This window comes from Barbus barbus (assembly GCF_936440315.1).
Source record: "Barbus barbus genome assembly, chromosome: 15".
In the NCBI taxonomy this organism is placed as follows: Eukaryota; Metazoa; Chordata; class Actinopteri; order Cypriniformes; family Cyprinidae; genus Barbus; species Barbus barbus.
The window spans coordinates 26465437-26490645 of NC_136743.1; the positions used below are offsets into that span (position 1 = coordinate 26465437).

At 36.9% G+C, this 25209-nt stretch overlaps 2 protein-coding genes across 2 annotated transcripts in view; one reads left to right on the plus strand and one right to left on the minus strand.

Annotated features, from left to right (window-relative positions):
• The window catches only part of LOC306881096 (GPI-anchor transamidase-like), a 45318-nt gene extending 37364 nt beyond the window's left edge, over window positions 1–7954 (minus strand). The window contains exons 1-6 of the mRNA XM_079435006.1: window positions 7821–7954; window positions 3311–3364; window positions 2315–2406; window positions 1868–2003; window positions 1407–1518; window positions 1233–1329 (exon numbers count right to left, since the gene is read on the minus strand). Of these exons, the coding sequence (XP_079291132.1) occupies window positions 1233–1329; window positions 1407–1518; window positions 1868–2003; window positions 2315–2406; window positions 3311–3364; window positions 7821–7904 (575 nt within the window). The 5' untranslated portion in view covers window positions 7905–7954. The remainder of the gene's footprint in view (window positions 1–1232; window positions 1330–1406; window positions 1519–1867; window positions 2004–2314; window positions 2407–3310; window positions 3365–7820) is intronic.
• Window positions 7955–9416: 1462 nt separating this feature from the next.
• LOC306881419 (adenylate kinase isoenzyme 5-like) overlaps window positions 9417–25209 on the plus strand; it is a 105331-nt gene continuing 89538 nt past the window's right edge. Inside the window, exons 1-5 of the mRNA XM_079435514.1 lie at window positions 9417–9754; window positions 10938–11124; window positions 11519–11686; window positions 13855–14027; window positions 23556–23669. Coding sequence (XP_079291640.1) covers window positions 9695–9754; window positions 10938–11124; window positions 11519–11686; window positions 13855–14027; window positions 23556–23669 — 702 coding nt within the window. The 5' untranslated portion in view covers window positions 9417–9694. The remainder of the gene's footprint in view (window positions 9755–10937; window positions 11125–11518; window positions 11687–13854; window positions 14028–23555; window positions 23670–25209) is intronic.

The window sequence follows — 25209 nt, forward strand, 5'->3', positions numbered from 1 at the left end:
AGGTTTTGGACTTTAATCTCCGCTTTTCTTAGCATATTTTATGGAACAGCCCCCAGGAGCCAGACAATGAAGGCCTGACTGCATGTTTTATGTTCGATGTCGTTTAATGTGCATTTTGGAATTTGCTTTGGTCAATTTCTGCAATTTTCTCTCAAAAGCTGCAATTACACAATTATTAAGCTGAATAAATACATTTGCTGACATGTTTATATTGAGAAACTTACATTTTTAAATGCAATATTGTTAAGTTCTTTCTTTATTTTTTCTCCACCAATGAAAATAGTTTAAAAGAAACTAAGCATTGCTTAATGAATCTGTCATAATGAATAAATCAGTTAAGTGAATGCTTCGATGACAGTTAAGTGAATGCTTCACTCATAAAGATAGTCAATTGTTTTATTCCTGAATAAATCAGAGATGGACAAAGTCAGCCGAGATCTTACATATATTATTATCATTATTAGTTAAATGGCTATAATAGTTTAAAGTGTGACAGTGCCATTATGAGAGTAAAAACACCAGATAATTAGCTTATAGGTATTTTGGATTGAAAATACAGATATTTATAAAAAAAGGCAAGTTTGCATCCCAGGTTTGTGAACAAATGAGTTAAAACAAGGATTCATTGACACACTTTTAAAAACTCATCAATACGCTACTATCGTAATGATATAAACTGCAGAGATTCACTGGAACATCCCAATCACTAAGGCAGAGAACAGCTTCTCGATCTGCACAAGTGCAAACAAGTGAAGTGATAATGAAAAGTCTCAGTGCTCTTGGACCGTTATATCAGCACTCTTGAATTGCTGCTTGGCCAATCAAATTTCAGAACCAGAACTAATCGTTGTATAAAGAAGATTTTAGAATTTTCTAAATAAAAGCTGAGTAGTGCTTGCTTGTCCTATACTAGTACGACAAATGGAACTAGTTTCTATGCATATTTTTATGCAAATCATCTTACAGTATACTCGTTATGGTGGAAGTCTCCCAGGAACAACCCAAGTTTAAGTGGCTCGGTCAAGCGCATAACAGTGATATTCATGGATACAGAGTGGGATTTAAACCTATAACCATTAATTTAACAGAACAGATCTTTCACAACAAGATTGAGATTGTGTGTGGGAAAAAATATTGATGAATATAATTGAGTAGCTTATATAAATTATTGATTAAATTATGTCAAATATGCCAGAGTACAGAGTGTTCACTGCAGCTCTTTCTATAATCACCTCCTCTTTTGCCACATCTGCTCAAAGGCATCTGCCAGCTCCATGTTGCTGATCTCCTCAGAGTCCTGGAACTTCAGAAAGCCGTTTCCACCATGACCTGTGAAAATGGAGACCCACAGATTCAGAAAAGAGAGGAAATGAAAAAGCCAGTAATGAGGCTGTTACCGATCTGACCTGTCAGGTAGATGAGAATGTTGCTGCGGTCATCGGAAAGCAGACGTTTGGATCGAGGGGTGCTGAGGGGGAGACGCCCTGTCAGGACTCGCAGGAAATTCTCCACTGTGACCTGCAAAACAATAAGAAATGCTTTTAAAAGAGGATCTGCCACAAAAAGCAAGTGAAGAGTGCAGAGACAGAGTCTGGGTTTGGGTCTCAAAACTCAAAATGACTGTCCTTAAAAGTCAGCAAATAATTGAATTGTTCACTTAACAGGTTCGTTAAAAAAATCAATAAAACGTCACTACTGTATGCTACTCAGAGACAAGCAACAGTTACACTTTCTTTGACTTCATTTAGAAATCTTTTAACAAATATTTTTTTTTAATTCTTGTTATGAAACAACTAGCAGAACTGATGACAAGCCTTACTAGTATCCAATGTTAGTGATATTTGTTTCAAACCAAGAGCAGCTTCACCTCATATCCGCGGTAATCCACCTCCACGTCATCTCCATACACATTAAGCTCCATGTTCTTATGACTGAACACAGTAGCTGGTTTGAGGTTTCTATAGTTACAGGCCATATCATCGGCTAGCATCAGCACAATGTGACTGGGAAAACAGAGCAAACACATCTAATCAGAGGGGACAGGAAGACTTTTACTGCGGCTAGAGACATAAATATCACTGCCTCGTCGTGACAAAAGAGCACACACGCAGCTCTCTCTGGAGAACACAAGTAAAATAATGGAAAAACAGTGGGTAAAGACTATTTAAATAATGTGCCACTGTGTAATGAGGAGGAAAATAGTAGATATACAATAGACTGGTCCAATTATATTGTGGTTCAACAAGCCACTGTTTCTTAAATGTGTCAAGAGAAAATATTGTAGAGCATAACTGAAGTAAATGAGAAAGTTTACCTGTCTGGAATGCCCAGTCTCTTTACACTTCTGTATACCGACAGCGTGTTCGCCACATGCCGATAATTAAACCAGAATCTAGACGTGCAGACCTAGACATAAACATGATTATAAGACTCCAAAAATCATGAAAAAGCAGCAATTAAGAAAGCATGTTGGCAAGTTGTAATTCTAAATACACTGTAAAATCATGTTATACCTCTAATTTAACTTTTTTCTTTTCTATTATTGCTATTATACTTGCTGCTTCTCCTATTTAGAGTTAATGTATTTTTATTTTACATTTCATCTAATATGTATATTTTATTCAGATTTATTTTAATCACCAAAAACTGTTTTAATAGTTTAAGTTAACAATAATAATACAGTAGTTCTTAAACAAGGGGTGGGGGCCCACTAGGGGGCCTCAGCAAACGTCTAAAGGGGGCCTCAAGATGGCTTAAATTTATTTTAAATAAGACAAGACATGCACTAAAACAGGTTTAAACAGGTTAAAACAGGTTTCTGGTTTTAATTCACCCCCTTTTCCTTTCCTGTACCACTGTTTTAAATATATATATATTATGATTTTAAAAGTGTGGTTTCTAAACCTGGAAAAGTCATCATGCAAATTAATAAATTCATGTAACTCCATGGGCAATTTTTATACATTTTATGAATATACATTTTACTAGTTATGCCAAGCTCTAAAATCTTTTAGCAAGTAGCAATTGTGAATAAAAATATCCTTACAATAATAGGTCCTTATCTTAAATCACAAACAACTTGGATGAGGTCTTTGAATGTTGTTGTGGGGGTCTTGGAGTCAAAAGGTTGAGAAACACAGCTCTAAAATTTCTTTCTTCGTTGTCACAGGATAAATCTAGTTTGCCATGTTGAGCATTTGAAAATTGTTCATTCATCATATGTTGTCCTGTAACACCTCTTCAATAACAAAAAAAGTATGTTTACAAAATTATGCATTTTAAATTATAATTTAGAAGTTCTCAAACTTACCAGGACTGCCCAGTTGTTGGTATGGCCACTGCTGAAAAACTGTCCAGCTTTGTTCTAAAAAAAATAAATAAATAGTGCATTATTAATTTAGGGTAACACTCAATAGTACAAAATGTGGAAATTATCTTTTTCGGGTAAATGAAATGTAAACTGAGACTATACATAGAGTCTTTCCCCTTTTTAGCCACTGTATGAACGCTTATGAAAGACACTTAAATTATAGAAGTAATATGATGGCAAACTGCTAACAGCAAAAACTGCCTCCACATGTGCTGACTGAATGCTGGCTGTATGCACTTTATAAAGAAAAATTACAAGGGGCATGAAATTATTTCTTTGAAATGCATTTGCAGGAGGTCATGTGACATAAAACATCACGCACAGGTTTTGAACTAGTGAAACTAGTTAGAGAGAAAAGGCAAATATACATAAAATAAAACATACAAATACCAAATGTAATTTGTAAATGCATATATATTTTGTGTTATATTAAATATTTTATAAATATTTTTCACAAGACAGTGGTTCTTAATCCTGATCCTGGAGACCCCACTCTGCACATTTGCAGATCATCAGCTAGTTAGGAGAAATCTCCATCAACTGAACTGAGCGTGTCAGATCTCTCTCTCTCTCTCTCTCTCTCTCTCTATATATATATATATATATACAGTATATATATATTAGTGCTGTCAAATGATTAATCGCATCCAGAATAAGAGTTTCTGGTAACACTTTAGAATAAGGTTCCATTTATTAACATTAGTTAATGTATTAACCAACATGAGCAAACAATGAACAATGCATGTATTACACTATTTATTAAACTTTGTTAGTTAATGAAAATACAGTTGTGCATTGTTTACTCATGTTAGTTCACACTACATTAACTAATGTTAACAAACACAACTTGTGAATTTAATAATGCATCAGTAAATGCTGAAATTAACATTAAAGGATTACTTCACTTTTAAAAAAACTTTTGCTGATAATTTACTCACCCCCATGTCATCCAAGATGTCCATGTCTTTCTTTCTTCAGTCGAAAAGAAATTAAGGTTTTTGATGAAAACATTTCTCCATATAATGGACGTCAATGGGACCCAAACGGTTCAAGGTCCAAATGACAGTTTCAGTGCAGCTTCAAAGGGATTTAAACGATACCAGACGATGAATAAGGGTCTTATCTAGCGAAACGATTGGTCATTTCAAAAATAAATAAAAAAGTTTAAGTTTTATAAGCACAAATGCTGGCCTTGCTCTGTTCTGTGATGCGCGTTCGTGACGTCACGTAATACGCAATTATGTGGAAAAGGTCACGGTTGACTTAGGTGGAAGTACCGAGTCAGTGTTTACAAATGTGCGGAAGGAGGACCTATACATATACATATATACACATATTCAAATGTCTTTGTGTCAGTTTATCATTTAAAATGCCCATTTCGTGTGCGTATCCTGGGTGTTTTAATATTAAAAAGCCTACTGACTCGGTACTTCCGCCTACCTCAACCGTGACCTTTTCCACGTAATTGCGTATTACGTGACGTCACGAACGCGCATCACAGAACAGAGCAAGGCGAGCATTTGTGCTTATAAAACAAACTTTTTTATTTATTTTTGAAATGACCGATCATTTCGCTAGATTGGATTGGATTCAATTTATTGTCATTGCACATGTAGGTACAAGGCAACGAAATGCAATAAAGAAGAGAATACAGCACAACATGAGGAAAGAGAGGAGAAAAAAAAATAGTCCTCACACTACGCTCCTGAACGAGAGTGCAGTGTGAGAACAGACAAAAACCTCAGCATAGAGCACAGTCAACACAGGAACATAACTTGCATAGTAATCCAATTCAGACGAAAACAGCCATCCGGCCTGCAGCCATTACAGCGCGAACACAGACCCGTTATCAACTGACGGGATGAAGCGACGAAGGCGTGGGATGGGGGTAGGGAGGTGAATATCTGTATGTGTGTATGTGTAAGTTCGTGTGCCTAGAGATCCGCCACGCTGGCACTCCAGACAAGTTGTCTCAGTCCGCAGATTGTATTGCCATGGAAACGACCTTGGCCGGAACCCAAACGCTCGACAATCACAAGGTGTTTGTTGAGGGGGGAGGGAAGAAAGAGCGTCTCTCTGCAGTATTCATCCGGGGAGTTAGATTCCAGAACAACCTTGCCAAGCTGTCTGTTGTTTTGGGAAGCCGAAAGAGATAAGATTGTTTGGTCTTTGGGCGAAAAGCTGCCTTTTAATTTCACAGCTTATTCTCATTGTCCATTCTGATCTCCTTGTCCATCAATTTTCTTTTCCAAAGCCGAGAGCTTAGCCGTGATCGAATCCATATTGCGGTTAATAGTCTCTGTCTCAGAGTTGACCGCTGCCAACTGCTTCAATCATGACGGGCAGCCTTGTGAGGTTTTGGACAGCTTTCCCCGTCTCCTGAATTCTCCGATAACAGGGTAACACCTAATCCAAACAGCAGAAACCCAGTTATCATGGTTCCGAATAGGTAGATGTCTTCAATGTCCTCCACGGAAAGAGCCGCCAGACACACGACCCGCCACCTCTCCCATGCGTCCATCGTGTAGCCAGCTGCGAAAGTCCCAGCAGGACATTTGGGTTCTCCCGATCCCAAGATGGTGTCAATTGCATTAAGAGACCAGTTGATCAGATCCATAATTTCGGTTTTGTAGAATATTGCGGAGAAAGTCTCTTCAGTGTCAGACAAGGACAAGACAGGAGAGAGCAAGCAGGGGTGATAAGGGCAGGGAGGGAAGAAAAATGCGACCGCCTTCGATGAGAGCCAAACGAGAAAATAAGACCCTTATAATAGATAATAATAGATAAGACCCTTATTGATCGTCTGGTATCGTTTAAAGCCCTTTGAAGCTGCACTGAAACTGTCATTTGGACCTTGAACCGTTTGGGTCCCATTGAAGTCCATTATATGGAGAAATGTTTTCATCAAAAACCTTAATTTCTTTTCGACTGAAGAAAGAAAGATGACATGGGGGTGAGTAAATTATCAGCAAAAGTTTTTTTAAAAGTGAACTAATCCTTTAACTAAGATTAATAAATGCTGTAGAAGTATTGTTCATTCTTAGTTCATGTTTACTAATGTTAATAAATGGAACCTTATTCTAAAGTGTTACCAAGTTTCTTTACATAACATGTGTGAGTGTGCTGTTTATATTTATTATGTATATATAAATACACACACATGCATGTATATATTTAAGAAAAAAAATTGTTTATATATTAAATATATTTATATATAATATAAATTATATGAATATAAATATATACATATAAATATTTTCAAAATATATACTGCATGTGTGAGTATTTATATGTACATACTACATATACAGAGCACACACACACACACACATATATTATATGAACAAAAACCTTTATTTTGGATGTGATTAATCGTTTGACAGCACTAATATATATATTCATTACAAATGTGTAATTATATTATATAGATACACACACACACACACACACACATATGTATGTGTGTGTGTATCTATATAATATAATATAATTACACATGTGTAATGAACATTTAAAATATATTAACTTCATTACATAATATCAAATAACACTAAAGTAAAACTATTATCTTATCGTGTGCTTTTATCTTAATAAATATTATATGATCTGCAAATAGTTTTTAAATATATACTATTATCATTTGAAGTACACTACAAATGCACATGTAATAAGTTAAGCTTCTTGTATATACACTTATACACTTTTATTAAAAAAGTGTGCCACAAAAGTATGTTAGATTTAATCTCCATTCTCTGAAGAAACATTACATTTTACCTATTTTTTATATTGTTTAACATTTATATTGTGAATATATTGCCATTTTGCTGACATTTAGGCCTATATTGTGAAACTGGTGTACTTATGGATGTGGATGTTAAAACATATCAAATATAACGTAAGAAAGAAATGAAAGATGACACAAGATGATGAAAAGGCATTTAGTCATTAATAATAACTATGACAATAACAACAATAAAACTAAGCAGTGTGTTTCACAATTAATTCTGAACAACATTCAAGATATTTTACATTTGCTCATTTATTTAAAAATCTTCACAAATGTGCCAGTAAGATTACAAGTTAATGCTTTGTTGTCATCTGAACAGAAAGCTGTAAGTCGAGACAATAATTAACTGATGAAACAAAGCCAAATGCCTCGAGAAATGTGATGTTTAGAACAAACTGGCCATCATAATTTAACACATAGGCTGTGTTTCAAAACCTAGTAAGCTGCCTACCTAGACAGTACTGCATTTATGTATCTACTGTATGCACGTATGTGTGTGCTTATATATAACAAATCAAAATTAACACAGAAATAAAATAATAAAATAAGCATTTTAAAAAAGAAGCCTTTATACTGAGCTGAGAATATTACTGCTGAAAGCTCCACTGTCCATTCAATGAATCAAAGAAACGCTTTACAACAGCTATGAATAAAGACACTTACCTCAACATAATTACTGTATGCGTGTGGTATGGAAACAAGCAAATTAATAAATGCACATATTGTCATTAAATTGTAATAATCCATTTTGTTTCGTCACCAGTTTAGTGACAAGCTAGATTTGCAACAGCAACGAGGAAGTGGTATACTTCCGGTTTGCTTAAAAGTCCAATTTTCCGAAATAAAAGTCATGCCTCTGCTCAGGCTCGCTGTAGTTCTGCCAAGACATAGCCTATTTACTGTAGAAATTAAATATATTTTGCATTACATTTGATCAATAACTATTCTCTCAATTCCATATTCATATTCCATATTCAAATTCCAGATTCCATAAATTTAAGCAACAACTGTGGTATCAAATTTTATAACAAGCATCAAGCAAAACAAATAAAAAATAAATAAACATTGAAAAATGTTTAACATACTTGTTCATTTTCAAAATTGTTCTGTAGGCCTATTTATCTCCCCTATACCCACAAATCAGCCAACTCAATTTCACGAGTAGCCTACTCCAACCAGGATTATACACCAGATTGATCTGAGACAGGCTCTTTTTACCTAAAACTTCATTTTCTCAGTCACTTCAGACAGCAGAAGCTCATCTCACCTCCACCTTACAAACGTTGTCTGATTTAAACAATAATACATTTATATATACATATACATATATATATATATATATATATATATATATATATATATATATCAGTAGGAACAGGAACTCCAACAATGGATTAAGTGAGAGAACAGATGGAGGCTAAAAATGTCCAAATTCAGCATGGAACATTTGGTGCCTGTGTGACACTTACTGTGAAAATTATGGAGTAATATATAGGCTAGTATATATAATATATAGGCTAATGTAGGATTTCTCTGTCTGTCTGTCTGTATATCTATTCTTTTGGGGCTTTAAAAGGCTGAAATTATTTAAAATAATAATCCCCCCCCAAATTATTAGCATTAATTTATAATAAGCAGTAAACATTGATATCTGGCAACATTTAGTCTGCCAAATCAATATAAAGGGTGGTGTAACTAACCTGCAGGAAACCATTTTGATGTGGCCATTTTGATTATTATTATATAAACATATTTTATCATATTTTAACAGTTTGATATAGAATAGAATAGAATAGAATAGAATAGAATAGAATAGAATAGAATAGAATAGAATAGAATATACTTTACTGAAATGTTTCTTGGATACCATGACATGGCCAGTTCACAACACATCTCACACAGTACATCAAATATTTTATGTAAAATATTATAAAATGCATTTATTAGGCTATATTATACAATACATGAAATTTTAATTATGGTGTATTATATTATACATTACATACTGTAAAATATTAATTATCAAAAAATATAAATGACTTATTCAATATTAGGCTAAAACTTTCAAAAATTTCCAAAAATGCTTTCTTTTTTAAATATTAAGATGTGCGCACAGAGATTTATATTTAATATGGATTCAAATTATATGACTGTTTATCTAAATGGCTAAATCTAAAAGTGATTTTCAGAGTATGCTTCTAGTTCTGAACTCCAGAGACGCGCATCAGTCGTCAGGACGCGCGCATCAGCTGGCCAAACACACACTTGAGTCAGTCGATCAGCGCGCAGGTGTATCGCGCTGTGTTTGCGGTTTCAAACACTGAAGAGAGATACCAAGAGCAAGACTAGAGGAGAGCTTGGAAGCAGCATGTAACAGGCGCAACGGTTAACTGCGAGTGTAGCTGTCTTTATCCACCTAGTTCAGTGGACACTTGGAGAATGCGTTAAGATCGCATCAACATCACGGATTCGTGAACCTGCAACAGAATACATCCTACACTCAACGCAACAGGATCGATAGTTTTCCCGAAACAGATATGAACACCAACGATGCGAAGGAATATCTCTCCAGAAGAGAGATACCACAACTGTTTGAGGTGAGCATTTACGTGTGTGAACTTTTGTTCTGGTAAATCCTAAAGAAGATGTTTCCACATCAGCTGTTGGTTCGATAGGCTATACAGTTATGAAAATAAATAAAAAAATAAAAAAATTCAAGATTAAAGTTGATGATTCATAATAAAAAGGTAATGATTCATTTAAAGATACGTGCATGTAGGGTAGGCTACTGCATGTTGTAAATAATGCAAAGTGAGTTGTTGAGTATTGCATTGGATTAGATTATATGGAAATGATCGAGGGTTATTTATGTGGTTATAGTTGCTAGTGTGTGTGCATGTTTACGCACAAAGCTAAAAATGTCGATCGAGGGTTATTTATGTGGTTATAGTTGCTAGTGTGAGTGCGTTTTTACGCACAAAGCTAAAAATGTCGATCGTGTCTGACATGCGAGTCAACATCGTTGATTGTCTATCGTTGTGTATTATGGTAGGCGTGCTGTCAGAAGCCTACACATGCTTATCAGAGTCAAGTGATAAGAAATAACAGGACATAACATGTATTTAATGATTGTTTTCAAGTCAGTTTTAAAGTGACCTATTATTATTATTTTACTGTTGTATTGTGAACAGTATAATTCTAGAGTCAATACCTCCCTTTAATCTGTTAGTGCTGTACCAGGGGGGCACTTATGAAACCTATGGCATAAATCTCCTACTGCTTGGAGAGTTTGGTCCAACTTGGGTTGGAATATCCTAGGCATATGATGAGGATGATGGTGATGATTTAGGTTAGGGTACTTATAAATATGTGGGAATGTGTATATTTTAGGAGCTGTCATTAGTTTGTTTTTCACCATTTTAATCATGTTTTACCTTCACTAATTCATTTTAAACTGTCCTTTGGTGTAACAAATGAATTTTTATAAGCATGTTCCATGTAGTCACTAAAGGGGGTCATAAAATGATCATGCATGATTATAAAAGAGTGAACAAAATGCCGCTAAAGCTGTAAAGCCATTTTATATGGTGTCAATATTTAATAGCTGAAATAATTTATTCCTGGTTATTTTATCTTAATATATTTTATACCTATAAAATGGTATAATATAAATAATAACATTTGCAAATAATAAACATGCCTTACAATGCATGTTACCCTTGTTCTTAGAGTGACCAGATAAACACTGTGCACCTCTCTGATCTGTCACTGGTTTTCCAGAGTCTGCTGACTGGTCTGATGTACTACCGACCGGATGATCCCATAGACTATCTAGAGACCTGCCTTAAGAAGGTGAGGGAGCTTGGCGAGACTGACAAAGTTCGGTGGGACACGTTCGTCGGACAGGAGAAGAAGTCGTTACCGCCTCTCAATGGTGGGCAGTCACGCCGATCTTTTTTCCGCAATGGTGAGTAGCAGGTGTTGTCATCAGCCAACGCAACTCCAAATTGTAGGCGATGCTGATATTCATGCAAACTAGAGCTGGCCACAGACTGCTGTGTTGATGTGTATTGCACAGCAGGCTCATTATTCATTATTTGGGTGTTGTTAGAGCATGGCAGCCATCGGTAGGGGTTTTCCTTTCTTTGTGCTGGGCATTGTTCTACCCACCTCGAGGCAATACAAAAAGGCAAATGAATGCAAAGTACCTGTACAGTAAAACATAGTGAGTTTGTCCTCTAAACAAAACCTATTTTTCCAATGATATACCTTCATGGGATTTCCTGTAATCTATTTGCCAATTATGGTTGAGGATATCAGAAGCTCTCATGATGACTAACTATTTGCATTCTTCCATGCAGTTCTCCCGGACAGTCCCAATTTCCCCTATCGGAGATATGACCGCCTCCCACCCATCAACCAGTTTTCCATAGAGAGTGACTCAGACTTGTCTGAGACAGCAGAACTCATAGAGGAATATGAAGTGTTTGACCCATCTAGACCCAGACCCAAAGTCATCCTCATTATAGGTAAGCCCAACAACTGGGTACATCATCACATTTACCTGAATAATTGAGAGAAACTCCAGCCTTGAATCTGTTTTATGCTTGAATTTGTATGAAAATAGTACACTACCATGCAATTCTTTTTACTTTAAGAAATTATTACTTTTAAATTCTAAATATTTGAATATTCTAAATATATTATTTTCTTTTGAACTTTCTATTCATCAAAGAATCCTGAAAAAATGTATCACAGTTTCCACTAAAATTGATAATTTTGATAACGATAATAATAAGAAACACCAAATAGGCATATTAGGATGCGTTCTGTTACTTTAAATTGTAATAATATTTGACAGTATTACTGTTTTACTGTATTTTTGACCAAATAAATGCAGCTTTGGTGAGATTAAAAAAACTTTTGATTAGGGCGTTTAATAAAATAATAGATGACAGAATAACAGAAGTCACTCGCACTCACTTGTCTGTTATTATTTTTCAGAACAAGTTTTTTTTAAAGAAATTACGTGTGACTTTAAAAGAAAATGATAATCTGATCAGAAAAATTTGGGAAAAAAACATGCAGTAATACAGATTACAAATAAAGTGATACAGAAATGAATAAATAACATTTTTTTTAAATTGACAATATTGGCTAATAAAGAATATTTAATTATGCATGCTCACCTACTATATTTTTGCATTGAGATAACCATTGTCATTCATTATCGAACACTTGCTTATAGTTACATTAAATAAAGTTAGATAAAGATAATAAAGGTTTGAAAATTCGAAAATAAAAATCTAGCTTTATTTATTTAGACGTTTAAATGTTGTCATGCCAAACTTTTCTTGCAAAGGTTACATTTATTTTTACATTTATCAATTTAAAGTAAATAATAACAAAAAATATTTTGACCATAACATGAAGATAATTATAGGCTTATTTCTATTAGACATAATTTTAATATTAATATCAGTATTCGACTAAAATAACTGAGCATTCGGTTCAAATTATTGTGTTTGTGATTTTAAAAAATTCTAGTAAGCTATATTTAAGAGCAATAGTATTGACTTTCCTGATCAGTAGGCAGAAACATACTGACATAATAAATGATCAGAGACCACCCTCTCATCAAAATCCAATTACATGTGTTCACTTGGGATGCATTTGAGATGGATACCTGCTGTAAACAGGGACGCTGAGTACTAGGGATGCTAATAGTTCCGACAGAGCTATCTGATAGCTGTGCATTTCCCTCCTGTCTTATCAGACTTCCCTGAACAGCATGCATGTCTCTTTAAGTTGACTGATGTTATTTGCGAGGGAAATGTTATCTGTGCTGAATGTGACCCACAAGCAAATAAGTGACCACCCACTTGCAGTATTATCTTATTGAGATATTAGCTGTACCTCAGTAATTGTTTTCCATCACTGCACGGCTTTTTATTTTGTTTATGGAAATGTTCAGGGTTTTTAGTTCTGTTTCTTGTAATGGTCAACTTATGCTGTATGCATTTTAGTGGCAGAAACTGATACTGATAACCAATGCCTGTAGTTTGTTGGACATTCAGTCCATAATATGCATTGATGCAATATTTTAACATGGGATGTTTATTAATATGTATTAGTATACAGCAAGTCTAGAATTTGATTATTAATAGTCCAACAACACTCCGGCTGTGTATTGTTTTGTTCACTCCACTTGTCTGTGTTGCAGCACACAGACAGTTGGTCTGTGTATTTGTGGTGGGGATTTTTCAGTGACTCTCTCTGCAGGTTACATTGTTTTGCCTATAATTCACTCAACTGTTGTATGAGTGAGTCATTTAATTATTCATTCAACAGATTCATTAAAATTTTGTTCAGGAACAAAACAATTGACTGTCTGTATGAGTGAGTCATTGAATTATTAACTCAACCAATTTGTTCAATGATTCGTTCTGGAACGCTACAACCAGAGATCATTAATTCTGCTTTGTCTATTTTTGAAACTATTTTCTTTTACAGAGCACAAATAGATGAGCTGTCTACAATTTTAATTACTCCACATTAACATCTTTACTGAAATGTTACACAAAATCAATGAAATTGTGCTATTGGTCTGAATACGACAGCACCTTGGATATGGCTACATTTACTCTTGGCAGTCAGTTCATAAGTTCATAAGTCTTGCCACTATCTGCCCAAACAGGTGGCCCGGGCAGCGGTAAAGGTACACAGTGTCTGAAGATTGCCGAGCGTTATGGCTTTGAATATGTCTCGGTGGGTGAGCTACTCAGGAAGAAGATGATCCATAACGCCACCAGCAACAGGAAATGGAGTCTGATTGCCAGGATCATCACCAATGGGGAACTAGCACCACAGGTATGTACATGAAGACAGGATGTAAGAGAATATATAGGTCAAAAAATACATTCCAGTGATTAGGATATGTGATCCAGTGATATGTCAATATATAGGACAACACATGCGCGCGCACACACACACACACACACACACATAGAATTTGTTTTACTAGAAATCATTGTCTCACAAACAGCTGTCATATTTAGAACTGAGTGTGTTTGATTTTTATATTTGAAGTCTTCCTACTTATCACATCAAAGGCTGACCCATTTTTAGAATTACAAAAGAAAGTTTATCTATGTGAAGACAGTGATCAAATGCACATAACATTTATTTTAACTTCAGCATTCAACACATACTGTATATACAAATATATTTATTAACATATTAGATTATGCGATTTACATCATTTACATACTCATAGAGAGTTACATGTCTTTTTTACCGTAGTAGACACTACATTACATAACATGCCTTAAATGTATGCTAATAGCAGTTTTGTAAATAACCAAAGAATATGTGAAGAGTTTATCTGTAGTTATCTGTTTTTGCAAATGAACTCTTCATGTCCTTTTTAAATCATTAAACTACAAAAATTATTATATTAAATTAGGATCTGCCTGATTGTAAATATCACAGAGTGTATACCAGTATCTGTGGGATGTGATGGATTGCTGTATGTACTGTACTATAGGCTACATTCGTATAACCATATACAGTGCTCAATATTATAATTCTGCTTAATTAAATGTCCAATGTAAAGTGGCATCATTATTTTATTTTAAATAGTCTAAGAAATAATCATAAGTAGCGCTGATTGGAAATGAACAATTAACAAATTAAAGGTGGTTGACATGAACATGTCTATGATTCATGGTTTTTTAATAACAACATTTTAGGTTAAAATACATATCTGCATAAGATAAAGCGTATATAGTAGGTCCTGTTTTTTTTTATCTTTTTACCATTTTAATAATCTTTTTGCCTTCACTAATTCATATTAAACAGTCCTGTTATAATGTGATGGTGCTACATAAAGCGCACAACAAAGGAGTGGAATTACAAAAGTCTTTTAATGATAAATCCACACAAGATCGCTGGAGTAAACTTATGCCGAGTTCATACTGCTTGATTTTGAAAGTCAGATCACCATTGTTTTCACATTGCACGACTATCTTGGGTAGCATGCAGTTGCTGCTGTGTTCACATTGCACGATGGATCGGTGACAGGAGGTTACACACTGCATGACTTTACAATAGGAAGAATCACCGACAACACTGTCTGGTCCGCAAACTACATTTCACAACCAAACGCACGCGAGAAGTGATAAGGAAATAACACAAGCTCACACGTGAGATCAGTGTTCTCGCTCGAGACTGGAAATGTTGTTTAAATGGTAGCCCGCAAAAAGTTTGCGATACAAATGGTCTGTGCGCTGATTTGCAGCAAAAAGGTGAAAAGGAAAAGAAAGATTATGGAGGAGCAAATGGTTATTGTGATATTGTGGTCTATAACTCCTCCCCAAACTACCCGCTGCCCTGTATCTTGCTCTCGCATTGGCTGTAGGTCATCGCCGATGTATTTTTCAGTCAGAACTCATTTCACACAACAGGATTTTGAATCGCCGTTAGATATTTAACATGCCAAATATTTCACGGGCGTCAGCGACGCGTCAGCAATTCTCTCAAATTGCGTATTCGATAATTCACAATGCGTGATTGTCATTCACATGAACAAGCACCGATTTTCCTCCAATTTCAGGCATTTGTTTGTGATTTTGCAAAACCTGTCGGCAAGTGAAAATCGGGGCTAAGTGTGAACATGCAGTGTGAACTCAGCATAGCATAACCAATAAGGCAAGGAACAGAGGGAAATTGAGGGCTTAAATGCAAAGGGAATGTAATCAAAGAGGAACTGAAACAGGCGTGTGGCTAACAAACTAGGAAACATCAGGCAAACAGGAACAGAAAACCGAAACAGAGCAAAACTGAATATCCACGTGACACCTGTGGTGCTGCAAATAAATTTACAAAGCACAAATATTCTGTGTAGCCTTTCAATCAATATGAGATCATGAATTGCCTGTAGAATTTTCCCAGACTGTAAACGGGAATGTACGAAAGTAAACATCTCTGTGTCATAAGATAAACTTGTACAAATGGATAGCATCATGAGAAAGCTTTATTTCAAAGCTCAAAATGTCCTCTAGTGCAAAAATCTATTGAAAATACGCTGCCAAATCAGTTTGTTCTGAACATCTTACCAAACACATGCCTATTTAGTGTTCAGCAACTTTGCCCATCTACTCTCAGTAAAGCAATAGGCAGGAAGTAATGATGTCTAGTCTTCATGCTCTATGTTGACTTTGGTTTCAATAATAAACATATATTTGCATAAAGCATCCATATTTCACCATGCCCATGTTGATTAGAGTGTTAATAATTTGAAAAGTATTAATTTAAGGTACATTTTAGAACAAATAAAAATGTGCGATTAAGTAGCAATTAATCGCAAGTTAACCATGCGATTAATCGCGATTAAAATGTTTAATCAATTGACAGCCCTAATATACAGTGCCCTCCAAAAGTATTGGAACAGTAAAGACAAAATGGCTCTGTTGGCTGTGGAGTCAAGACATTTACAAATACGATTAAAAGATGAATATTAGACAAAACTACACAATGTCACATTGTATTATTGGGTGATTCAACATATAGATGTTTTACCAGCTAAGAAGTTCTATATATATAAGAAGATATATATATACTAGGGCTGTCAAAGTTAACGTGTTAACCCAAGCCCGCCGCCAGAGAGTATGGCAAGCCTGCCGTCAACGTATATGGGAAGGCCGCAAACGGACGCTCATGTGCCTTGGGGTACTAGTAGTGTATGAGGGGATGTCTTGCACTCCTGTGCCCGCTCCTCGACAGCGCCCTCCTGTGCCCGCTCCTCGTCAGCATTCCCCAGCGCACGCTTCTCCAGGGCTAGTCTCTCCAGTGCCAGTCCCTCCAGTGCCCGCTCCTCCAGGGCCTGTCCCTCCTGTGCAAGTGCTGACAGAACGCCCCCAGGAATCCGCGCTGCCCGAGCGCCCCCAAGAACCTGCTCCTCGCAAGTGCCCACTCCTTCAGTGCCTGCCCCTAGCATAAACCCTCCTATGAATCCGCTGGTCCCCTCCAGCCCTCCTTCCTCTCCTGTGTCTCCGCTGGTCCAATCCAGCCCTTCTTCGTCTCCTACGTCTCCACTGGTCCCGTCCAGCTCCATGCCTCCCAAGCGCCCTCAAGTGTCTGCGCCAGCCGAGTGCCCTTAAGTGTCCGCGCCACCCGAGCGCACTCAAGTGTCCGCGACTCCAGAGCACCCACCAGAGCCCGCTCCTCCTGAGCACCCACCAGAACCCACAGAAAACTTTTTTTTTGGGGGGGGCTACATATCCCTGGCCTGGATAACCATAGTGACCATGGGGAAGGCCACTATAGTTCCTCGATTGAGCCCTCCTGAAAAATAGCCCCGCCAAGGCTCCCCGAGTCTCCAGTGCCGCCATGGCTTCCCGAGTCCCCTGTCCCACCATGGCTACCTAAGTCTCCAGTTCCATCTTGGATGCCTCCCCAGTGTCCCTGTTCTCCACCGACATCCAGGGCGCCCACCCCTAATGTCACGGATCTGTCTCTCCTGCTCCCCCACCGATCACAGCACATGCCCTCACCTAGTTTCACTTGATCATTGTTTGAACACACCTGCACGTCATTGGCACCCAATCACCCCAGCACTACTTAAGCACACACCTCACTCCAGCCAGTTGTCCGATCTCGTGTATACGAAGTGGACTCTCTAGACCAGGGGTCTCAAACTGCCGGCCCGCGGGCCATTTACGGCCCCCCCCTCCCCCTCACTCCGGCCCGCAACTGACATAAAAAATATAACGCAAATCGCGCCCGCAAAAATATTATTATTTTTAAAATTATTATTATTATTATTTGTAGCTGTTTTATATCAATTTAAACTACCCATTCAATATGTACTAGAAACTAAAACACGGTTAAATAATAAAAAAAAAAAAAATAGTGATGATAGCGCAAAAAACCCGCGCATGCCGGCAGACTTGCGACGTTATCTGATTTCTGGGCTTTAGCATTTTATTTTTTGTTTGGCTGTGAACAAAAATGTCTAATTCCAAACCGAAAAGGAAGGTGGATGATGAACACAGACTGTTTCAAGAAAGATGGACACTGCAGTATTTTTTTGTGGAGTTTAATGGAAACGCCACCTGTCTGATATGCAAAGAAAAAGTTGCCGTTCTGAAGGAATACAATCTCAAGCGTCATTACTTGACTAAACACGGAGACCAGTATGACAATTACCAGGAAGACGAGAGAAAAAAACGAGCCACACAGTTGCAGAGAGAGCTAAAGTCCCAGCAAAGCCTTTTCCACAGAGCCAAAAAGGATGCTGATGCTGCCGTTGAAGCGAGTTATGTAGTGAGTGAAATGATCGCTAAAGCAGGAAAGCCATTCACTGAAGGGCAGTTTATGAAGGACTGCATGTTGAAGGTCGCTGATATTCTATGTCCAGAAAAGAAGAACATGTTCAACAATCTCTCTCTATCGGCCAATACAGTGGCAGAGCGGATTACCGAGTTATCGAGTGACATCTATGACCAGCTACGCGGGAAAGCTAGAGTTTTCACTGCGTACTCTGTGGCGCTTGACGAAAGTACAGACAAAACTGACACTGCTCAGCTAGCTATTTTCATCAGAGGTATTAATGACCAGTTTGAGGTGACGGAAGAATTGCTGAGTTTGTGTCCAATTCACGGCCGTACAACGGCCAAAGATATATTTCAGCATCTGTGCAACGCGATTGAACGTGCTGGTTTGCCGTGGAGCAGACTAGTAGGCATTACCACCGATGGCGCCCCATCTATGACAGGTAAAAAAAATGGACTGGTAGCGCTGGTACAAAGAAAGTTGGAAGAGGAAAGTGCAGATCCAGCAGTTGTTCTGCACTGCATTATACACCAGCAGGCACTGTGCAGCAAATGCTTAAAATATGAACACGTCATGTCTGTTGTCCTAAGATGCATCAATTACATCAGGTCAAGAAGTTTACAGCACCGCCAGTTTCGAGCCTTTTTAGAAGAAATTGAGGCAACATATGGTGATGTACTTTACTTTACTGAGGTGCGCTGGCTCAGCAGGGGAAATGTCTTGAAGAGATTTTTTGAGTTAAGAACAGAGGTGAAGAGATTTATGGAAGATGGCAGAATGGATGTTCCTGAATTTGATGATCCTAAATGGGTCATGGACCTTGCATTCCTAGTGGACATTACACAAGAGCTGAACATCCTTAACCTGAAGCTCCAGGGCCCTGGTCATCTCATCACAGCAGCGTATGAAAGTGTGAAAGCCTTCTCCACAAAATTGAGATTGTGGAAAACTCAGCTTTCTGCAAAAAATCTCAGTCATTTCACAACATGCAGATCTCTTGTGGAGGAGGGCATAGCATTCAATGGTGATGAATATGCCTCTGCTGTTGAAAACCTACTTCAGGAATTTGATCAGCGTTTTGGTGACTTCAAGGCACACTGTGACACTTTCCAGCTGTTTGCAGACCCCTTCTCAGCTGATGTGGAGAGTGTCCCAAATTTGTTGCAAATGGAACTTATTGACTTGCAGTGCAACAGTGAGCTAAAAACTAAATTCAGAGAGGCACAAGGAAATGCAGACAAGACTGCACAGTTTCTGAGAGAATTACCTCCATGCTTCCCAGAGCTTTCCAAAGTGTTCAGTCGGTTAATGTGCCTTTTTGGAAGCACATACCTGTGTGAGAAACTTTTCTCAACTATGAACTTCAATAAATGCAAGTTCAGGTCCAGGCTTAGTGATGCTCATCTTGAAGCTGTACTCAGGGTTTCAACTGTGAACTCCATCAGGGCAAACGTGGCTCAGTTGTGTGAGCAGAAGCGCTGCCAAGTGTCTGGCAAGAAATAGAATAGTTTGCAAATGTATTCAGAGATCGCAGTTGTTCAGTGTAAGGTTCAGCACAGTTTTGATAAATTACTTAAGTTAAAATAAAGTAAAAAGAGTAACTGTCTGTGCATTGCTATATAATTTTACATTTTTAACACTGTTGTTTATATTTTTGTTAAGCATGAAAAAAATATGTTAGTAATGTAATTTAAAAGAAATGTGAGCTAACATCTCAGCAATTAAAGTAAATTTCCAGAACTTTTGTGCTTTCTTCTTGTGCTTCAATGTTAAAACGGTCCTCCTATGAGATGTCAGTCACAGCAATGGCCCCCAGCTAATTTGAGTTTGAGACCCTTGCTCTAGACTCTTCGCTACTGCTTACCTGACACTTACTTGTTAGATTACTTACCTCCTGTTCCATTCCATTGTTGGATCCTTGGATCTCCATCGTCTGCTCCTCTCCATTGATTATCGAACTTCTCCTCCACCATCATCCTGGGGTGTGTGCTGCTGCTAGTCATCCACGAGTTCCTGGCGAGACAAAATCTGTCTCAGCATATTCTTTCTCCATTGCATCAAATATCAAAGTCTCTACTCACCTTCATCTGTTGCTCACTCTCTGCTGAATCAATAAATATTGCATTGTTTTGATAATCCTCTGTGTCCAATCTACTTCCGTAACATACACACACACACACACATATACATATACATATATATATATATATATATATATATATATACACACACACACACACACCACGTGCATAATTATTAGGCACGTTGATGTACGTTGTTATCCTGATATTTTTTTCCCAAGCATATTTTACCAATTCCAAACCACATCAATCTTAATAACTACTATTGATTTTGTATTTGATCATTTATAAGTGATATATAATTGTCCATAAAGGCTGGAATTGAAAAAAACTCAGTATATTCAGGTGTGCAGAATTATTAGGCATGTTTTTTACTGATAAAATTAGCCAAAAAAGAGGTTTAACTCCGACTGAGCTGTCAAAAATTAACAAATCCCCATGAGAAATATTCAAAACTAATGCAATACAGAAATTGCAAAGTTAAGACATGACCATTGGACAGCAAAATGCTCACTGGAACAGCGGGGTCAGAAAAAAGGGGTGGAGAAGAAAAGACACGTTAACTGCAAAAGTATTAAGAATTAATGTGAAGAATTAGGTGTAAACCCATCCGGAACCATTTAGTCTCCAGCGCCACCATTTTCCAGAACTGCAACCTACTTGGAGTCTCCAGAATTACAAGGTGTCAGGTTCTCAGAGACTTTGGTAAAACATCCTAAAAAGCGTTTCACTTCAATCCTTCATGGGCAATTATATACAATTTATAAATTATTAAATACAAAATTAATAGTAGTTATTAAGATTGATGTGGTTTTGAATTGGTAAAATGTGCTTGGAAATAAATATCATCAGAATATCAGCATGCCTAATAATTATTCACGCGGTGTACACACACACACTTAAAAATAATCCAGGTTACTTTATTGTCACACTAAAACCTATTTTTAACCTAGTTTCATTTTAATTAAGTTGAAGGTGGACACTGGTGATTGTAAACAATATTGTTTTGGAACATGCATGACTAAAACTATAAGTGTAAAAATGTATGATATAATCCATTTAAACTAAAGGGATCTTTCTTTAAGGAATCACATTTTCCTTGATCTTTTGAGTAGAAACCATGACTCTATGCCATCATTGCGTTATAGGCCAGTTATGCATGAATTTATACATTTGTGTACATGGTGCATTAAATCAGCAAATATAATGTGTGTGTTTACTTTTGATGGCTCAGACTCGCATCATGCACTTGAATGTTGATTGCTGAGTCATGTGCAGAACAGGCTGAATAGAAGACTTTGTCAGTCCAACTGCTTTCCTGTGATGTAAATGAAACTTTTTGGAGCTTTAACTCTTTTTGCCCAGATAAAAGTCAGTGGGGTCCAAAATAGCAGTAAACACCACTGAGCTTTATTATATTAACACATAACATTTTTCAAGATACCTCTTTTGTTTGAGTAAAAAATGACATTCATTTTTAATTCTGAAGACCAGAAAGGGTGAGTCATGTTCAAAAAATTCAATAAAAAGATTGAATGACATGACTGTTTTAAAGAATTTCACTAGGTGTTCCCGATTAGATTTCCATTGCAAACTATGTGCCTTTAAAACAGTGGCAGATCCAACTGATTCACAATTGCTGCTGGATTGATTTGCCTCAAAACATATGAATTCTTGTTCATTATTCTTTGAACTCCCATTCATTTTATCGTCAGCTTGATCAAACCACATACCGCTTTGCATATTAGGGAGACCGGCTGTTGGATCTGGATGTGAAGCAAGACAAGTGTTTTGGACATTGACGTTTGGTTTGTGGTTGGCGGTCTGTTTACATTCTAAAAATGTCCTCTGCTTTGAAACATGCCTGGATTGCTTCAGATAGTGGTAAAACCCTTAAAAAGAGCATTTGGTCATACAAATTGCATTCCATACTGGGCAACAAATGACGTCTGATGTAATAGTTATTTTTAGAGCAATCTGGTATTGACGCTAGATCTCCGTCGTAAATGATGCCATCCACATCATTAAATTTGGTACACTTGAATATATTCTCCCTCCAGTGATTGGGAACATTAAAATGATCCCAAAATGCTACTACACTCCTCAGTTACACTAGAAATCACCTAGAATGGAATATGTTACCAAGTTTATGAGCGTGGGTTTTTAATTATATAGTTTAATTTTAAAGTGCATTACCTCTTCCTTTAGAAAAAAGTAAAAAAGTAATATTAAAAAAAAAAAAAATTATCCTTGTCAGACAGATGCTTAAAGAAATTCAGTGAACGTTCTAAAATACTCTTGTGAATTATGTAATGATTGCTCTTGAAGCCCAACTCATCTGTGACGTCATGCCACCGTCTTTCATCTGAACTGATTTAGTATGCTGTTTAAAATAACCCAGAATTACAAAGCACATTTTCTCTGCTGGTACTTGATCTATGAGGACTAAATTGCTACAAAATCAAGTTTCCTGTATTTGGAAAAATTATAAAAACCACAGGCCGGTGCGGGTTAACAGGTTAAAAGAGCAACCATGTCTGCTATTAAAACAACCAATCAACGGCTACTGAAGTACAGTAATTGGACGGTGACTTGTATGTACTGATTTCATAATTGTGATCATAACTGTAACAGCAAAAAACTGTACAAATGCTTTGGTAAAAACCCATTAATTGGTTAATAGTTATAATAGATCTAGCTATAAGGAGACATTTAATGGGATTTTGTGGTAAATTACTGTTAAATGTATAGTTTTTGGAAGTAAAAAAGAACAAATCATCTTACAATTTATAGTGGAAAAAAAGCATACAGTAAATTGTTATTCACAGAATCCTCTGTGACAGCTCACATTCGATAGTTTTTTAATTGAATTAGCTGTTTGTTCTTAGTATGTACTTACTAATTATGTACATTTGGTTGTTGTGTTAAATCTTATGTTATATATATATTATTTTGACCTGTATTTGTTGTTCATGCCCAATAGGAAACAACCATAACTGAGATCAAGCAGAAGATCATGAAGATTCCAGAGGCCAGCGGTATAGTTATAGATGGCTTTCCTCGAGATGTGGGGCAAGCGCTTTCTTTTGAGGACCAGGTGAGTGCATTTTATTAGTGGTGCTTGCTAGAGCAAGACTGTGGATCCTCTAATATGGAAAAAACATATACAGTGGTGTGAAAAAGTCTTTGCCCCCTTCCTGTTTTAATTTATTTTTTGCATATTTGTCACACTTGAATGATTCAGATCATCAAACAAATTTTAATATTACACAAAGATAACCCGAGTAAATACAAAATGCAGTTTTGACATGATAATCTCTGTCCAAACCTGCCTGGCACTACGTGAAAAAGTAATCTCTCCCCCCAGTGAGTCTTTCACATCGCTGTGGAGGAATTTTGGCCCACTCTTCTTTGCAGAATTGTTTTAATTCAGCCACATTGGAGGTTTTTCGAGCATGAATGGACTGTTAAAGGTCATGCCACAGCATCTCAATTGGATTTAAGTCTGAACTTTGATTTGGCCACTCCAAAACCTTTTTTTTTGTTCGTTTTTTTGAGCTATTCAGAGGTGGACTTGCTGGTGTGTTTGGGTTCATTGTCCTGCTGCATAACCCAAGAGCGCTTGAGCTTGAGGTCACAAACTGATGGCTGAACATTTTCCTTCAGGATTTTCTGATAGAGTGCAGAATTCATGGTTCCATCAATTATGGAAAGTCGTCCAGGTCCTGAAGCTGCGAAGCATCCCCAGACCATCACACTACCACCACCAATGTTTGATGTTCTTTTTATGAAATGCTGTGTTGGTTTTACACCAGATGTAACGGGACACACCACTTTTGTCTCATCAGTCCACAGATTATTTGCCCAAAACTTTTTTGGCAAATGTGAGACGAGCCTTTGTGTTCTTTTTGGTCAGCAGCAGCTTTTGCCTTGGAACTCTCCTATGGATGCTGTTTTTGCCCAGTCTCTTTCTTATTGTTGAATCATGAACATGAACCTGAATTAAGGCAAGTGAGGCCTGCAGTTCTTTAGATGTTGTTCTGGATTATTTTATGACCTCCTGGATGAGTCGTTGTTGCGCTCTTGGAGTAATTTTCGTAGGCCGGCCACTCCTGGGAAGGTTTACCACTGTTACAAATTTTCTCCATTTTGGATAATGGCTCTGACCATGGTTCGCTGGAGTCCCAAAGCCTGGTTTTATAACCCTTTCCAGACTGATACATGTCAACTATTTTGTTTCTCATTTGTTCTTGAATTTCTTTAGATCGCGCCATGATGTGTTGCTCTTTAAGATTGCTTCACTTTGTCAGAAAGGTTCCGTTTAAGTGATATCTTGATTGACTGACAGGTCTGGCAGTAATCAGGCTTGGGTTTGGCTAGTGAAATATAACTCAGCTTTCTAAAATAATGTGGTTAATCACAATTCTTTCATGATTTAACAAGAGGGGGCAATTAATTTTTAATGTAGGGCCAGGTAGGTTTGGACAGATTTTTTCCCTTAATAAATGAAATCATCTTTTAAAAACTGTATTTTGTATTTAATTACATTATCTTTGTGTAATATTAAAATTAGTTTGATGATCTGAATCTTTTAAGTTTGACAAACATGCAAAAAAATTAATAAAAGAAAAACAGGA